The sequence below is a fragment of the Amphiura filiformis genome, chromosome 1 (assembly GCF_039555335.1).
Source record: "Amphiura filiformis chromosome 1, Afil_fr2py, whole genome shotgun sequence".
Taxonomy (NCBI): Eukaryota; Metazoa; Echinodermata; class Ophiuroidea; order Amphilepidida; family Amphiuridae; genus Amphiura; species Amphiura filiformis.
In genome coordinates, this window is record NC_092628.1 from 12946600 (window position 1) to 12962843 (window position 16244).

The 16244-nt window shown below is 39.2% G+C and overlaps 1 protein-coding gene across 1 annotated transcript; it reads left to right on the top strand.

The window, feature by feature from the left end:
- The first annotated feature begins 1292 nt into the window (after positions 1–1292).
- LOC140165613 (uncharacterized) lies at positions 1293–4337 on the top strand. The gene is made up of 3 exons (XM_072188900.1): positions 1293–1429; positions 2466–2625; positions 4102–4337. Exons 1-3 carry the CDS (start codon positions 1329–1331, stop codon positions 4291–4293), a joined length of 453 nt encoding a protein of 150 aa, XP_072045001.1. The 5' UTR covers positions 1293–1328; the 3' UTR covers positions 4294–4337.
- Positions 4338–16244: the final 11907 nt, after the last annotated feature.

Consider the following 16244-nt stretch of genomic DNA (forward strand, 5'->3'; position numbering starts at 1 on the left):
ATTCTTTGGGCAAAGCCTTAAAGGCGTTTATAACGAGTCCACTCACGTTCTTTATTGCTACATCTGGCTTTGGTGAAGGCGCGACCCTTGCTTCTCAAAGCTCGATTGGTTTCAGCATTAAACCACGGCTCATTCACTCTGGTGCTACTGAGCTTGGATGGTACACAGTCCACAATAATCATGTCCAACTCCGGTTGAAGCACACAAGCCAGTTTCACCACAGATGTTGAGGGCTTGTATTCAGGTGTGAAGTTCTCTGATACCCCGCTATCTCTATAGCGATGTAGGGGTGGGGTGTGTATGTATGTAGATGGGGGTGGGGTGGGGGTGTGTATGTATGTATGTAAGATGATGCTGTTGGCATCCAATATCGATGTCTGGTAAGTTGATTTCACCGGCTGTCCAAATGGGGCAACCGGGATTGCTGATGCACAGATGGCTCTTCCACCAACTGGAGGTCATTGTTAGTTGGGCGATACAGAGATGCAACAACATTGGAGTGATTACCATCTACAATCTTTGCGGCCACAATATTCACTTTACTCACGATATAGATTTGATGGCTGTTGAGTGTAGCGTAAAAAGAGCGCCACCATATCCATCTTTCGCAGCAATCGCAGCGATAGGCACTGTAACCAGGTGGGAAAATATCTGTATTTGAGATGCAGGGGTGTAGCCACGTCTCACATCCATATATGACGTCGGGTTTAACTTTATCAAGAAGATCCCAGGAGAATATACTTTGGAAATTCACTTCCACGAGGCATAGGTTCTGAAAGGAGCGTTGGCTTGCTAGGGGATGATTTGGCAGGGTGGCTTAAAGAGGTAGAAGAAAAAACAATAGTCGTGCTGTCAGACACGACGCATGCGTACACCTCTTAAGATGGTACTAAGGGGAGCACCATTTGATTTACAGGAGGCATGTTATTTCTTTTTGTTTTTTTGTTTAAACTTTGTCCATTTGCGGGACGAAAAATTTTGCTCTACTTTGAAACCAATTTGACTGTAGTTATCAGCGGTAGATAGCATACACCAATAGCTTAGTATTACCGTATTATAAAGGATTATTCCAATACCTTCAATTTTTCTTTAAAAAAAACTTTATTAATGCGCACGACCCAAACTCCCATGCCGCTCCTGAAAATCATATGGTGCGCCCCTTTTATGGTCTATACTTCTCCACCCCTTTCCAGCCGGGGAAATGTGGTCCAATCTAATATGATTACATGTAGATATAAATTTGATATATGATATGATAATTATATAGGCCTACTGACTTTCAACAGGTCCGAGAGCTGCAAAGCAACCTTGATATTTTAATTGCTGACATGGGAGGTCAACTCGATCTAACCCGCTTAGATGAGGAGCAGTTTTACAGTCGAACTTTGGTCAATTTTAATGAATCACAGGAGCAGGATATTTTTAACAGGTACCGTAAACAAGGTCACTCTATCCCACGTTGTGTTGATATTTAGAGAATAAAGGTATTGTTTTTAGCCGCTGGAGTGCATCTATCGTCTCATATAACACGGGCGACATCATTATTTTAACCGCCTCGTTGTTTTACGCTAGATGCACGGCTGACTCTTGTATTTCAGCAGTTTTCTTCTTCTTCTTCTTATAACCAAATACCTTCAAACTGTTTCTTTTCCTACAGATTACATGGTACCAAGATGCAACTGACACATACGCATTGACATTAGCAGGTGTCTATGTGGTCCTCATAGATTTTGAGTCCACGGTCATACAGGGGTCAAACAGTGTTGATTACTGAAAATCACTGTAAAATTAACTATTTTCCGCTATTTAGTGCTGTGATGTTTACCAAAAATGCTTCTTCCCTTACACTAATATTATGTGCATATAGGATTGTAATCCGATTTGGCTTAAAACATGCAGTTGTAATGTTTATTGGTAAAAGTCTAGTTTGTTCAATTTGAAAATATAATTATGTAATCCTGATATGATTCAAAATATGATGGAGGTCATTGCAAGGTCACCAGAGGTCAACCAAAGGTAAAAAGGGGTAAAGGTCGAACAAAGATCAAATTTTATTAATAGATGGATGGTAATGGAACTTAGTGCATGCATTCTGCCAAAAAGTCAATTTTGTCCAAGGTCATCAGCTGTAGTTGTGGGACTTTTATGGTATAGTAGATTCGATACATCGACAATATTGATTTATTACATTAAACAAATATCAAGAATTAATATTGCACTTCGCACAGCTGTTAGTTAGTTTAGTGGTTATATAACTTCAAAGCCGAGATGTCACGGGTTCGATTCCCAGCTCTTTAATTCTCGAAGCAGGATGATCAGCTACAATGATATGGGTTCCTTGGGATCAGCTATATACAATCATAATACAATGTCGGTAGGGCACCCATGGCTTTGACAGAGTGAAATAAAAAAATTGTATTGATTTATGAAAAAATCTCTGTTTTCTTTTTTCTTTGATTTTTCAGTTGCAACGGTGCGATCTTCTTTCGGCCAAGAAGTGAGTTTGAGCAGACTCGTCGCAAACGACAGGCTTCTAATGCTACTTCCAGGGTATGCCCAGCTGACCCACCTAAGCCTGCTATTTTGGTGACGCTAACAGGAGACAACCTTGCGCAGGTCGCCCATGTAAGTATACTCCCTAAATATAAGAGTGAAAAAGATGGCTTTTTAGTCTTACTAAAAGATTGCCTATACTTTAATCAGCTCGTTATCGGCGGGCCTTATAACATCGCGGATTAATATCAAAATATTTTATTTTGAAATTTTCTTGCGACATCTCGCCAGAACCATTACGAGTTATTAATTCAAGTCCTATACTTTGTCTACTTTCTTTAACACACAAAATATAGACCAGACAGGTCAACTAATAGCACTCTTAACGTGTGTCTACTTTTCGGCGTAGTGGTAAAAGCCTAACATTTCCCGCTATTACAAGCTGATCAAATTATACAGTGATCATTCTACAATGTTCTTATGAAGTGAAATGACAATAGTGAAAATTGAGTAAATTTTATCACTCTGCAAAGAGTGTAATTTATTCTGGAAAGAATGTAATTCACCCGGGGTAATTCACGATGGAAAAGTGTGCTGGAAAGAGTAAAGGAGTGTAATTTACTCCCAAAAGAATTTATACCTAATTTGAGTGATCACTGTAGGCAATTGAATACCGGTACCCGAATATAAGAATATCCCATTTTGGAAATTTGTCTTTGTCGTCTCAAATGAAACCGAAGATGACATTTTTCTAAAGGAAATTACTAGAATATCATATTATTTGGTAGTCTACTTTAGTAGATCCTTTTATTTTATCATCCCTGAAATCCCCTAGACCATGGAAACGGATAGATCATGTTCTGATCCAACAGCTAAAGTCTAACTCCGAAAACCACTGCCCACATAGAACCTCGTCACCCATGAAAAAAGGGTCTACTCTATTTGGATAATACAATGAATTGTTCACTCTAATACTGGCTATGATGCTACCTCATTAAATGCAGCCTTGTGTACTATTATGTTACCTGGCCCAGCTGGACCACATCCACATGGGTTGGGTTGCATGTGAATAATGCATTATTTATAAGAAATCATAAATATGTATGCTTGCCTATCTGTTATTGGTTAAAATTTACCACCCACATTGATATTCTCTCTCTTTTGTTCAGTGTTTGTTATTCTCAAGAAACACAACAGCACTGCAGCAAAAGGTGCATTTGCCGGAATAGCAAAACGTACACAAAGGGTTGTATTCTGGTCCTAATGCTTGTAATATGTTTTCAGAAGGAAGAAACCTTATGGCAGTATCATGCCAGCATGAGTCGTGTGTCAGTCAGTCTCCGATTCAGTCATTCAGTCAGTGAGGTTTCAGTTTGTGTGTCCAAAATATGTAAGACTTTTGGTTAAAATTTGGTCTTGTATGAAAAGTTCAAATCCTAATTGCAACCATTATTAGATCATAGCTCCATGGGCTCAACCTATCCATTTTTTGCGAAGTTTCGCCTCATCTTGACCCACTGTTCCGTCCGAACAATAACCTCTTAGTATACATGGTATAGATAAATTCATGTAATGTTTCTTTTATGTTAAACTGCACTTCTATTTTAGCTGAACAGGCAGGTCCAAGGTAATGTGTTCAACGAGGAATGCACGTACAGTACTTGCCTAATAGACGGATGTACATGTGATAAGGTATTTCGTACAGTTACAGCTTATTTGATGGTCATCCCGTTGTCTGGTATTCCGGATGCGGTGACGCTCGAGAATGTTCAGATACACAGTTGTGCTGCTTTGATTTAGGATGGTTGACGGACTCTACTCCCTTCAGAATATCGTGTTTGTACCCCGGGAGGGGGGCACTCCAACTTTGGAGGTGGCGCGTATGTAGGGCTGTTAAGACCCCCTTTTTCAGCATCGCTGTCACCCAAAGACCCCATATTTTTTTACGAACACATGCTCTGTCACCCGAAGACCCCCTATTTTTCCATTTGATCTGTCACCCAAAGACCCTTACAAGTTCAATTTGAACAGCAACTTTCATTAATCACTGATTTTGTTACTTATTTTGAAAAAACGATGAAATTTGAAGCCATTTAGAACTAGAAATTCGATTTTCAAGGTTTTTGTGGCGCTGTTTCGGCTCACCCAAAGATTCCATTTAAAAAAAAGGTCATGTTCTCACCCGATGACCCCATATTTTTTACATTTTGCTCTCACCGAATGCCAAAAATCATGCTCTCACCCAATGACCCCATATTTTTTACATTTTGCTCTCACCGAATGCCCCTTAGTGCGAAAGTGCCAGCCCTACACCTATATCCATTTCATATTGAAGTGCCCCCCCCCGGGGTTTGTACAATTTCTGGCTCAACTTTCCTGATCCTACTTTGGTGAACCTTTCTGTAAAACAATAAAACTACTCATTTGAATTTCATTTTGACAGTGAAATAAACCTGAGGCAGTCTCTATTACATACCTCTATAGTTAGTAAAAGCCAATGTTTATCAACTTGTTTGCTCCACCTCGTACGCCGTTGATATTTGCTGGTAAGAACCTAAATACACAAGAACGTCGGTTCTGTAGCAACGTAACATGTCACCCAAAAATTAATATCGTCTTTGTGTACAGTGTACGGCAGTCCATTTCACTAACCCAGACATGGACAGAACTGTCTCACTTGTATCATGAAAATACTTACGACATAGCATTGCCAGCAGGGGAGCAGGCTATGAAAGAGAAAAGTGCCCCAGAAAAAATGAAAGAGAAAATCGGGAAGGCAAAGGAACAGAAAAGGGACAAGGAACCCGTTTCCCGACGAAAATTAACACCGATCAGGGTACAAAAAAGTGTAAAATGCCAAATTTGTGTGCGCTAAGCGCGGATATTGACATTGTCCCAATAGAGTCACTTTTTGGAATATAATACATAATTTTACATGACTTTGTAGTCTCTTCAAAAAAGTATATATTCCACTGAGATAATACCGGGTCAAAATGATGCAACCTACACATTTTTGTCGTCTTTGCCCCTCTCCCCCAATATTTTATTTTGCCCAACCTGATGAAGAAACCTGGCCCTTGCATACGACAAATATATTATTGCAAGTTGCAATTAGGCACCCATTTCAAGAATTTATTTACCAAGGTAAATTTATTTACCTAAGGCACGAGAATCACTGTTTTAAACAATTGACCTGGCTTGACTAGTGGTTTGACAGGTGAGCAGCGGTGAGTGACATTTTTCGTTTGTAATGGCAAAGTGTATGACCGCGACCTGTACAAACCTGAATGTGCAATGACAGTGTAAGATAGATACAATAATACATACGTCATTTTCATGTGTTTTTTTTCGACGCCTGTGAAAGAAGAACTGAAAAAAGACCTTCCTCTCAATAAATCACATTTTCATATTTTGCTTCACAAAAATTCACTGCAAAATGTATTTACTTCAGTACGATTTTGATATAAAGGAGAATTAAGTGGGTCACCGAAGTGGTTCAGTAAAGTCGGATTACAAATTGTACCAGCCACAAAAATATCCTTAATTTTATTTCATTCTTAGCTTTGAAATTACGTATATATCATTATTATGTATGGTGGTGGGTGAGCTGGGAGCATCAATTGAGTGGTTATTGTAGCTGTTATATGGGTTAGGTAGGCCCGTTGCGTTTGTAAACACTATCAGGGATTTACTAAATCAGAAAATCCAACGCCAACCTTTTTAATGTTTTCGCTGCCCGGTTTCACTGGGATCAAGAATATTTCCTTTATAGTAGGGATAACCATCAAATTTTCATGTTGTCCCTATTGCTACAAAAGATTATTTTCTGGATAGAACGCATCAATAGAAGTATTTTGGTGGTTAAATGGTCAAAATCGGTCAAAAACTTTTCGAATTATGAATTTTCAAAGTTTCCCATTCTGACCGGTCATTGGAACGAAATAAAATGACAAGGTCCAAAAATAGCAATTGGGAGCAAAATTGGCGCAAGCATATATTTGCCTTTATATATTTCTTTATTTTAACATATATGCAAACATGAAACAAGCATATTGTGAAAGTATCAAAGGGTTTCTTATGAAATGGCACTTTACTAGTCAATGGCATCAATTATTTTTTCAAACCGAGGCATTGAAATCATGCATTTAGAGAATATTTGCCAAAAATCATCCAAGATAGCCGATATGGCACAAAATCAAAATTGCACTAAGTCCAGGTGAACTTTTTTTTTTTTCACAACCAAAAATTTCAATGTTATTGGGTTTATATGACCAATTAGTAGGTGTATGCAAACAAAATCTTAATTGTCATTGAAGGTCATTGACTCATTCACAACAATAGAGGTTATCCACTTCACTCATCATGCTCATGTGTGACTTCTAACAAAAGGTACTGGTTCCTGTAGTATTGCTCATTCAAAACAATTCAATGCATGACCTCGGAGTTACCTGTATGACTTTCGCGGGCTATTTTGAAACAGTTATGGTTGCACATTCAGGTACTTCTTTTGAAAGTTCTAAACAAGGTATAGCCAGCAACAAGTTGTAGATGGTATAGGCCTAAATATAAGAAAACGTTTAGGGTTGAAATCAGGTGAACAATACATCAAATGAGCACGAAACTTCACATTTATGTTCAGAAAGGTATCGTCTTAGCATGATTCGAAAGGAATATGGAAATTCCAAAGGGAAGCTGGTGATTTAATTTGTAACTCGAGATCTACTTGTTCAATTTTTTAACCTTTTTACAGAGGGTATGATAGAGGTATTACTGGCAACTCTGCCAAATTACAGCTCAGTATGCCACGTTGTTCACCTGATCTTATTGACATGAATATTTTGTGCCATTCTTGAGCAGTGCTGAACTCAGTCACTGGCAATTAAGCGCACTGTGGCGATGGACCAATTTTGACTCGCACTTACAGGAAAATGAAATAAGTTATGTTGCTGTAATTTGCAAGATAGTTACAAAATATAATAGGCATTAACTTCCCCAATTTTTACAGAAAAATATTGAAAAATAAAAGAATGAGATTAATTTAGAAATGTCTATGCAAGCAGTGCACAGTTGAGCTCCCTGCATGTCTATGGGAGTGTTCTAATCAAGTTGATGGTTCATTGGTCATCCCTATTTATAGCCTCTTTTTAGACACAAAACCCATCCATGCAGCTGCAGCAACTACAACTCACTTTAAAACTCACTTACAAATCAACATGCCCGCATTACCCGAATTCTTCTAGAATACATGTAGTAAAGGAAACGGGAAGCTGAAGGGAGAAGCAGAGCACTCAGGGGATTAAAGTATATGATATTGCACACATGCGTGTTCCTTTTTGTGCTTGACATACCTTTAAGAGGTTTCACCCAAAACCTCAAATGCAATAAATGTACTTTTTGGAAAAGGTACAAAACAATGCATGTTGTTTTGCTCCAATAGCAAACATACCTTCTAAACAACAAATTTAGTTTTTAGACTCAATAAAACATTTTGGTAAACCTACCCAAAACAATGCATGTGTAAAAAAATACCCTTTACAACTCACAAAAATAGGCAACATGATTTATTTGCCTGGTCCCAATGAATTCGAATTTTACTCACTGATTTGGTCATGCATGAGTACAGTACATATCTTGAGTACCACTTCCCCGAAGAAAGAGCACTTAAGTACCTTCAGTGAAAAGGTCAAACTTATATACCCAGATGAACCTCAGGGCCGGATTTACCTTTTTGGAGGCCCCAAACTCACCGTGAGGAAGACATGTGCACTCAAGGGGCCAATGCTTGGTTTAGGAGCATTACAATTTAGGGGGAGATGAGCATAGCTTTTAGAAGGACATTTGTGCGCACTGGTTTCCACAGACGAAGTACAAGGTCTTATATTGATTTTAAGACGTGTATCCATTTTTGATTTGGCTCTTGGTGACCGCTATAGGTCACGAAAGGTTATGCAGGGGTAAACATTGTTCATGTTAACCCCTCCAATTTAAGTGAACAGTTTAGTTCTATACCGTGTCTTGATTCGAATGTTAAGATGAGCAAAAAATCAGAGAAAGCTGAATGTTTTAGCCCTGTACAGCCACAAATGTGACATTTGACCTAGAAATGAGGTTTTGGTAGGATAACTCAATAACGATGGTAGATACCACAAACTATTCGTTTTTAATCCTTGTATTCAGACGAGTAATTTTGTGTATTCTTAAACAAGATCGGGGAATTTTTTACCCCTGTATGACCAAATCAAAAATGGTTCCATGTCAAAAATCCCAACACAACATTGGACATTTTACTTCATGTGTGAAAACTCTCATGCTTCTAGCAGAAACTGCACAATGACATTTGAAAAGAACAATGGAATAAAACATTATCTAAGTTTGAATTACATTTGTAATATAATACTCAGAAATGCCTGTATAACGCAGAATAATGCAATTACCCTAGATGATATCATGTAGGCTATATCAATGGAATTTCGGTTGTATACATATGGTTCAATACCACTAATTCTCTATAGCACATGTTTCAATTGAAAAATAGATAATTTAAACCACGATTTTCTCATACGTGGAATTCTCACAGTGAAAAGACATTATTATCAATTAAGAGTAGACATGGTAGAAGGGTGAATCCACAAATGACCACTATTTCAAAATATGATGACCTGAGATTTTTTTGTTTTAAAGCACTAATGTGATTGGTTGGGTGGCAAAATCGATGTGCAGCGGATGAATTTGGGTGAACTTTCATCAAAACTGTATAATAATGGTGGAAAACATTTTATTTATAAATGTTACTCTCAAATGTGCACATTTCTGACTATACATCTTGGTATTTTTCAGTGATTTTTAAACACCTTTTTCAGATGCCATGCAAGAAAATAGGTTTTTTTTCAAGCACTGCCCAGCTCTAATTAGTGGTATTTAACCATTTGTATTTAAGTACATTTCAAAACATTACTTTTAATTGTAAATATTTGTGTTGAAATGTTAGGGCTGAAATATGTTTTGATTGGAGTTTTGAAGGTATGGATTTTTTCCACAAAACACACAAAAATAGGTCTTTTGGGGGGAAAACCATATCTTCAATACGAAAGGTCAAAATTTTCAATTGATCGTCGGCTTTTCATACTTATAATTAGATTTATAAAATTTACTTCGATGACTGTTGAGTATCAAAAATATAAATTTTTAATCATTTGCCATAAAATGTGTATTACATTGCGAATTTCAAAAAATCTAAATTATTTGATATCAGAAGGACATTCTTCGTATTCAGAATGCAATTCGATATGTCTGATGTGCTCTCATGTCCCACAAAAGTACTGACCAAACGCTCATAACCCTACCCCTGGATCTGACTGATATAACTCAATTTACTTTGTATGAGAATCAGAGATCTTCGTTTCATGAAATAAGTTATGGTGTGCCCCAGGGTTCAAGTTTTAAGACACTTACTTTTTATTTTGTACCTGAACGATAGTGTTTATACAAAATTACTTATTCTCCAATATATATAAATACACATTTGCTAGTGTCACATAATAATCTCAATACTTTAGTTAACACTATTTTAATAATGAACTTTCTCATATCGAGTATATGTCAATAAAAGCTGCATACGACAAGGTCATGTTCACTTGTGTTTTGCTCATCTCTCTTACTTGTTAGATGTTTACCTGATCACAATCTACAGGTTGTTGATGACCATTAAGGATAAAGAAATCATTAGTAAATGCCCTACTATGTCTACAATTCAGCGATTTGTGATTTCAGTTAAAAATATGTGACGGACACTACGAATCAGCCGTAAAGTCGGCCCGGTCAATTTTGTTTTATTTCGTGTTTAGAAAATATATATCATAAGCTTTAAAATAGTATATCATTTGACTTCAAACGATATCCAGAAGCGGGGTTATGGTTTGTTGAACTCTCCTCCTTCAACAAAATGGTACGTTTTTTCGGTTCTACGTGTGTCTCTTTTTCCACATTTCTGGTGATAAAGTCATAATTGGCGGTCATTTTATATCATCCCCAAGTCAACGAGGTTCAGGAATGTCCTCTCATTGTTATTGTTGGTTATACATACCTAGACAAAATACAATGCAATTGTAATCCGCCACTTGATAAACAGGATTTAGCCAAAGCAAACAAAGACTAGAGCTATTTAATGATTCTATATATAGAAGATTATTATCTTCTTCAGCAATAGGATTATTGATTGGTTTAAACGCTATCAACTGAGAAACATGTCGCGCCTAATTGAGACACCTATGATTACGACCTTCACGCACATTTTGCACTGTATCTCAGAATACAATGTGCCGAGTTTACGGCTCATTCGTAGTGTCCACTGACATATGTGGACTAACAGCTAGTACTAACAGCTAAGGTTCGCTAGTCCCAAAGTGCGCTAGTTCTAAGGTTCGTTAGTCCCAGGTTCGCTAGTCCTAGAGTTTGCTAGTCCTAGAGTTTGGTAATCCTAAGGTGCGCTAGTCCCAAGGTTCGCTAGTCCTAAGATGTGCTAGTCCTAAGGTGCGCTAGTCCTAAGGTGCGCTAGTCCTAAGGTTCGCTAGTCCTAAGGTGCGCTAGTCCCAAGGTTCGCTAGTCCCAAGGTGCGCTAGTCCCAATGTGCGCTAGTCCCAAGGTTCGCTAGTCCCAAGGTTCGCTAGTCCTAAGGTGCGCTAGTCTTAAGGTGCGCTAGTCCTAAGATGCGCTAGTCCCAAGGTGCACTAGTCCTAAGCGACACCAGTCCTAAGGTATGCTAGTCCTATGGTTTGTTAGTCCTAAGTTTTGCTAGTCCTAAGGTATGCTAGTCCTATGGTGCGATAGTCTTAAGCTGCGCTAGTCCTAAGGTGCGCTAGTCCCAAGGTGCACTAGTCCTAAGGGACACCAGTCCTAAGGTATGCTAGTCCTATGGTTTGTTAGTCCTAAGTTTTGCTAGTCCTAATGTACGCTAGTCCTAATGTGCGTTAGTCCTTAGTTGCGCCAAACCTAAGGCTCGCTAGTCCTATGACTCGCTAGTCTTAAGGTTCGCTAGTCCTATGGTTCGCTAGTCCCAAGGTTTCTAGTCCTATGGGTCTCTAGATCGAAGGGTCTCTAGTCCTATGGGGGTCGACGATAAATGAGGGGTGCGTTAGCGAACTCAAAAATAGCGCAAATAGCGCGAGCGTACACAAAAGAGAGTTCGCGCGTATTCACTGACAAGTTGAGCGCTCCGAGTACGTTCAAATTCTGGGCGTTAAAAAAGGCTGGCAGTATTCAGGTTGGCAAAGAGTGGACCCGAACTTGCGCACGGGATGTCGATCAAGTTCTATCTGATCATGTGCAGCCTACTTTTTCGGCGGCGTTCCTGAAGTGAAGTCCAGCCAAGGTGTTTCAGCATGGCAGGGACACTACTGTACTTGTTGTAATCACCCATGACATCCCGAGCTGAGCTACGTTGGACCTGTTCCAGTTTACTTGTGTTTCTCTCTGTGTGGGGGTCCCATGATGTAGCAGCATATTCTACTGTTGGATAAAGGTGGTATTAACAGCTTCTTCGACCTTGTGACTGATGTGATTCTGGAGAAGAAGGTTCTGGTCTATTAGCATTTTTCGTGATGGTGATAATATGGGTGTTGAAGCTCAACCGAGAATCCAGACCGACTCCAAGGTATTTGGCAGAGTTGACAACGTCAAGATTCTGGATATGGATGGTGTAATTGGCTGGAATTGTTCTGCACTTTTTGGTGATCTGTAGTACCTGAATAACCCATTCCTGAAGAGCATCTAGGTCTTGCTGGAGGCTAGTAGAGTTATCTGAAGTAGAGATGCAGCGATACACGACACTGTCATCAGCAATGAGGTTGGTGGTTGATGCAGATACTCAGTCAGGGAAGTCATTATCGTATGCCAAGAAGAGCAGGGGCCCAAGAACGCTGCCCTGGCGCACACATGATGAGATGGCAGTGCTTCTCTAGCCATCGACGAGAACATAATGGGTGCGGTTCTAAGGAAGTTGGTGATCCGTTTCAGGCTCCGGCTCTAACATCATAATGGTAGATCTTCTTCAGAAGGTGGTGATTGTCAAAATGCTTTCTCATAATCAAGCAGTACCAGTTCGATTTGTGCCTTGTTGTCCAATCCCTTGGTTAAATCCTATAGAGTGACGATCAGCTATGTCTCCAATGATCTACATTGACGGAATCGTGAGCATCAGATAAAACGTTGTTGCATGGCAGGGAAGTGGCGGATTATGGCACAATGAATTATGTGCTCACATAATTTGCACAGCATAGATGTTAGGGAGAGTGGGCGATAGTTTGCAGCCCCTGAACGACTTCCCTTCTTGAAGAGGTTGACGTCATGCGCCTTATTCTAACTGGATGGAACAATACCTTTGTTAATCGACGTCTGAAATAACAACGTAATTGCTGGTGCGATCGCTACAGCTGCTTCCTTCAGGAGCATAGTTGGAATCCCATCTAATTCTGATTATGTGATGCGATCAAGCAAAATCAGTGGGAACTCGCAAATATTGATTTTGAAATATAGCCAAACAAAGGAAATATTTCCTTGTGTTTCCTCTTGTTTTGGAAACTCTTTAATAATTTGCTCATATCTTTGGAACTGGTTGTCCAATTTCAATGGGGTTTTCTGCGAAATCCAACTTTGTAAATGCTTGTTACTATCCTATAAGAAACTGAAAATTAAATTTTTCCTAGTTCCGACTGATTTTGCTTGATCGCATCACATATAGAGAAAGGCATCAGATTTTTAAGAAGCTTAATAAGAACTCCATTGAGGATAACGTGAATGTTATCCATGGAGGGATGCCGGCCGCTGTCTCTCAGGTCAGGGATTGGAGCACCATTATCTCTGGAGAACACAGATGTGAACTGTCAATTAAGGATGTCTGTCTTGATCTTTGGGTCGGAGTGCAAGTATCCGCCATCCTTCGATGCGATACCAGAGCTGTCACACCTATTTGATTTTACTAAGGTTTCTGACTTTTTACTCCTGTTGCCTGGCTCACTGCTGATGATGCCATGGACATAATTGTTGTAGCCACGTTATATATTGCTACGTCTGGCTTGGTTCTCAAAGCTCGCTTGGTTTCAGCATTAAACCACGGCTCATTCACTCTGGTGCTAATGTCCTTGGATGGTACACAGTCCACAATAATCGTGTCCAACTCCCGTTGAAGCACACTAGCCAGTTTCAACACAGATGTTGAGGACTTGTATTCAGATGTGAAGTTCTCTGATACCCTGCTAACTCTATAGCGATGCAGGCTGTCCAAATGGGGCACCCGGGTTTGCTGATGCACAGGTGGCTCTTCCACCTACTGGAGGTCATTGTTAGTTGGGCGATACAGAGATGCAACAACATTGGAGTGATTACCATGTACAATCTTTGCGGCCACAATATCCACTTCACTCACGATATAGATTTGATGGCTGTTGAGTGTAGCGTTAATACTAAAAAGAGCGCCACCATATCCATCCTTCCTATCGCAGCGATAGACACTGTAACCAGGTGGGAAAATATCTGCATTTGAGATGCTGGGATTTAGCCACGTCTCACACCCATATATGACGTCGGGTTCAACTTTATCAAGAAGATGCCAGGAGAATATACTTTGGAAATTCACTTCCAGCGTCATAGGTTATGAAAGGAGTGTTGGCTTGCTAGGTGATGATTTGGCAAGAGGAGAGCCAGGGTGGCTTGAAGAAATAGAAGAAAAACAATAGTCGTGCTGTAAGACAAGACGCATGCGCACACCTCTTAAGATGGAACTAACGGGAGCACCATTTGATTACGGCATGTGAGTTTTTTGTTTGTTTGTTTAAACTTTGTCCACTTGAGGGACGAAAACTTTTGCTCTACTAAGTAAAATTAAAACAATTTGACTGTAGTCAATCAGCGGTAGATATAGCATACACCAATAGCTTAGTATTACCGTATTTAGCATTATTCCAAGACCTTCAATTTTTCTTTAGAAAAACAAACTTCATCAGTCAACGAAAAAGAACGAAATTGCGCCCGACCCAAACTCCCATGCCCCTCCTGAAAATCAAATGGTGCGCCCCTAATATGCTCTATACTACTCCACCCCTTTCCGGGAAATCATTCTGAAGATGTCTCGACCATGATAAACGCAACCATCAATAGTCAGTAAAATTCTGGTTTTGTGCAAAGAAATTCAATACAAAAAAAACAATATTCGTGAGATTGTAAATTCAGAAATTATGTGACTTGTGTTAGGCAGGTATGAAATATACTAGTACTTGACTGTGCGTTTTAATTACCGTAAAAAATACATTAAAGCTTAGGCTTCATCCAATAGCTGCCTTGTGCTGCTATGTGTTTAGTTCACACAGACCAAGGGCACAGCCCAAGAGTGCGTTTTTTTGAGCTATCGTAAACTTAGCAAGCAGTGTTTAGTCGCTGGTGTACAGTTTGTGACTTATTTATCGTCCACTTGAATTTAGGGGCATCATTTAACTATAGAACATAAAATGAAAACAAAGAGGTATTTTTCAAATATGCGGCCATCATAAATAATGTGTATACCGGTCAGTATTTTAACCTTTTTGGTGCAAATGTATGTGGTGGGACTGGTGCGTACACTACCCTCACCAGTCCTCTAGACAAGATTAGATATAGACTTCTATAATCAAAGTTGACATTTAGTTGTGGCTGAATAAAGACATATTTTGGTCTCATTATTGTGGTCTCCATTGGAGTCAAAGTCACATTCCCACAACAAACACTGAACAGTACACAACAAAAACATCCAAGTCGACACAATATTATTATTGTGTATTTATCAGTTGTTGTTATCGTCGTCTTCATCCTTCTAACACTTGATATTCTGGTGTTTTAAGAACTGTTTCATTATCAACATCATCAAAGTCTACTGTTTTCTGATGTTGAATATGAGCATGATTACACTCATCCTTCTTGACATCTTCCAAGGACTGATACACCGTATCTGAACAACTGATGACAGTTGCCTCTGAGGTTGATAATCCTGGTAATGATAGTTCCTCTAAGCGATTGATGTAGGCATATGTGTTATCTGCGTACGGTAGGGTGTGGTTGCACTCTGCAGCCGCAGGTTTACGGCACCTAAGAAAAAATAACGAATATTTGATCAGTTTAGGAAACTTGTATACAACGTATATCCACTATCTATGTACATTGGATCGTTTCACAACATTTTATCTGCAGGTACTATCATGCGTATGGTCAGTACTTCGATTAAACTCTTAAATAATGCGTTATAATGTACGTTTCCCTGTATAATTTGCGCACACTAACACAATAGCAATGTAAGCTTTCATCTACCTGCATACACTAGCAATAGACATGGTAATGTAAGCTTTCCTGTATCTGCACACACAAAAACGATTGCAATGTAAGCTTTCTTTTATCTGCATACACTTATAAGGTGCATGGTAATGTAAGCTTTCTTGTATCTGCTTAAACTAACACATACGATTACAATGTAAGCTTTCATCTACCTGCGTAATATATTCGCAAGATTTATGGTAATGTAAGCTTTCCAGTATCTGCATACACTAACACAACTGCAATGTAAGTTTTCATCTGTACTTGCATACACGTTTTATATAAGACCCATTAACCGCTAAATATAGACATCCAACTAGATGGGGCCTACTGGGGTCACATTATCAACAAAAACATAAAAGCCGCAGGGCCGGCAGGCCCGAAGCCGGAGACTCCCATACGAAGATTAAACATTCCAA

Coding starts and splice junctions, on each gene's coding strand:
- LOC140165613 (XM_072188900.1), top strand. CDS start 1,329: ATGGGAGGTCAACTCGATCTAACCCGCTTAGATGAGGAGCAGTTTTAC. Junction 1,430..2,465: donor GAGCAGGATATTTTTAACAG/GTACCGTAAACA, acceptor TTGATTTTTCAG/TTGCAACGGTGCGATCTTCT. Junction 2,626..4,101: donor ACCTTGCGCAGGTCGCCCAT/GTAAGTATACTC, acceptor CTTCTATTTTAG/CTGAACAGGCAGGTCCAAGG.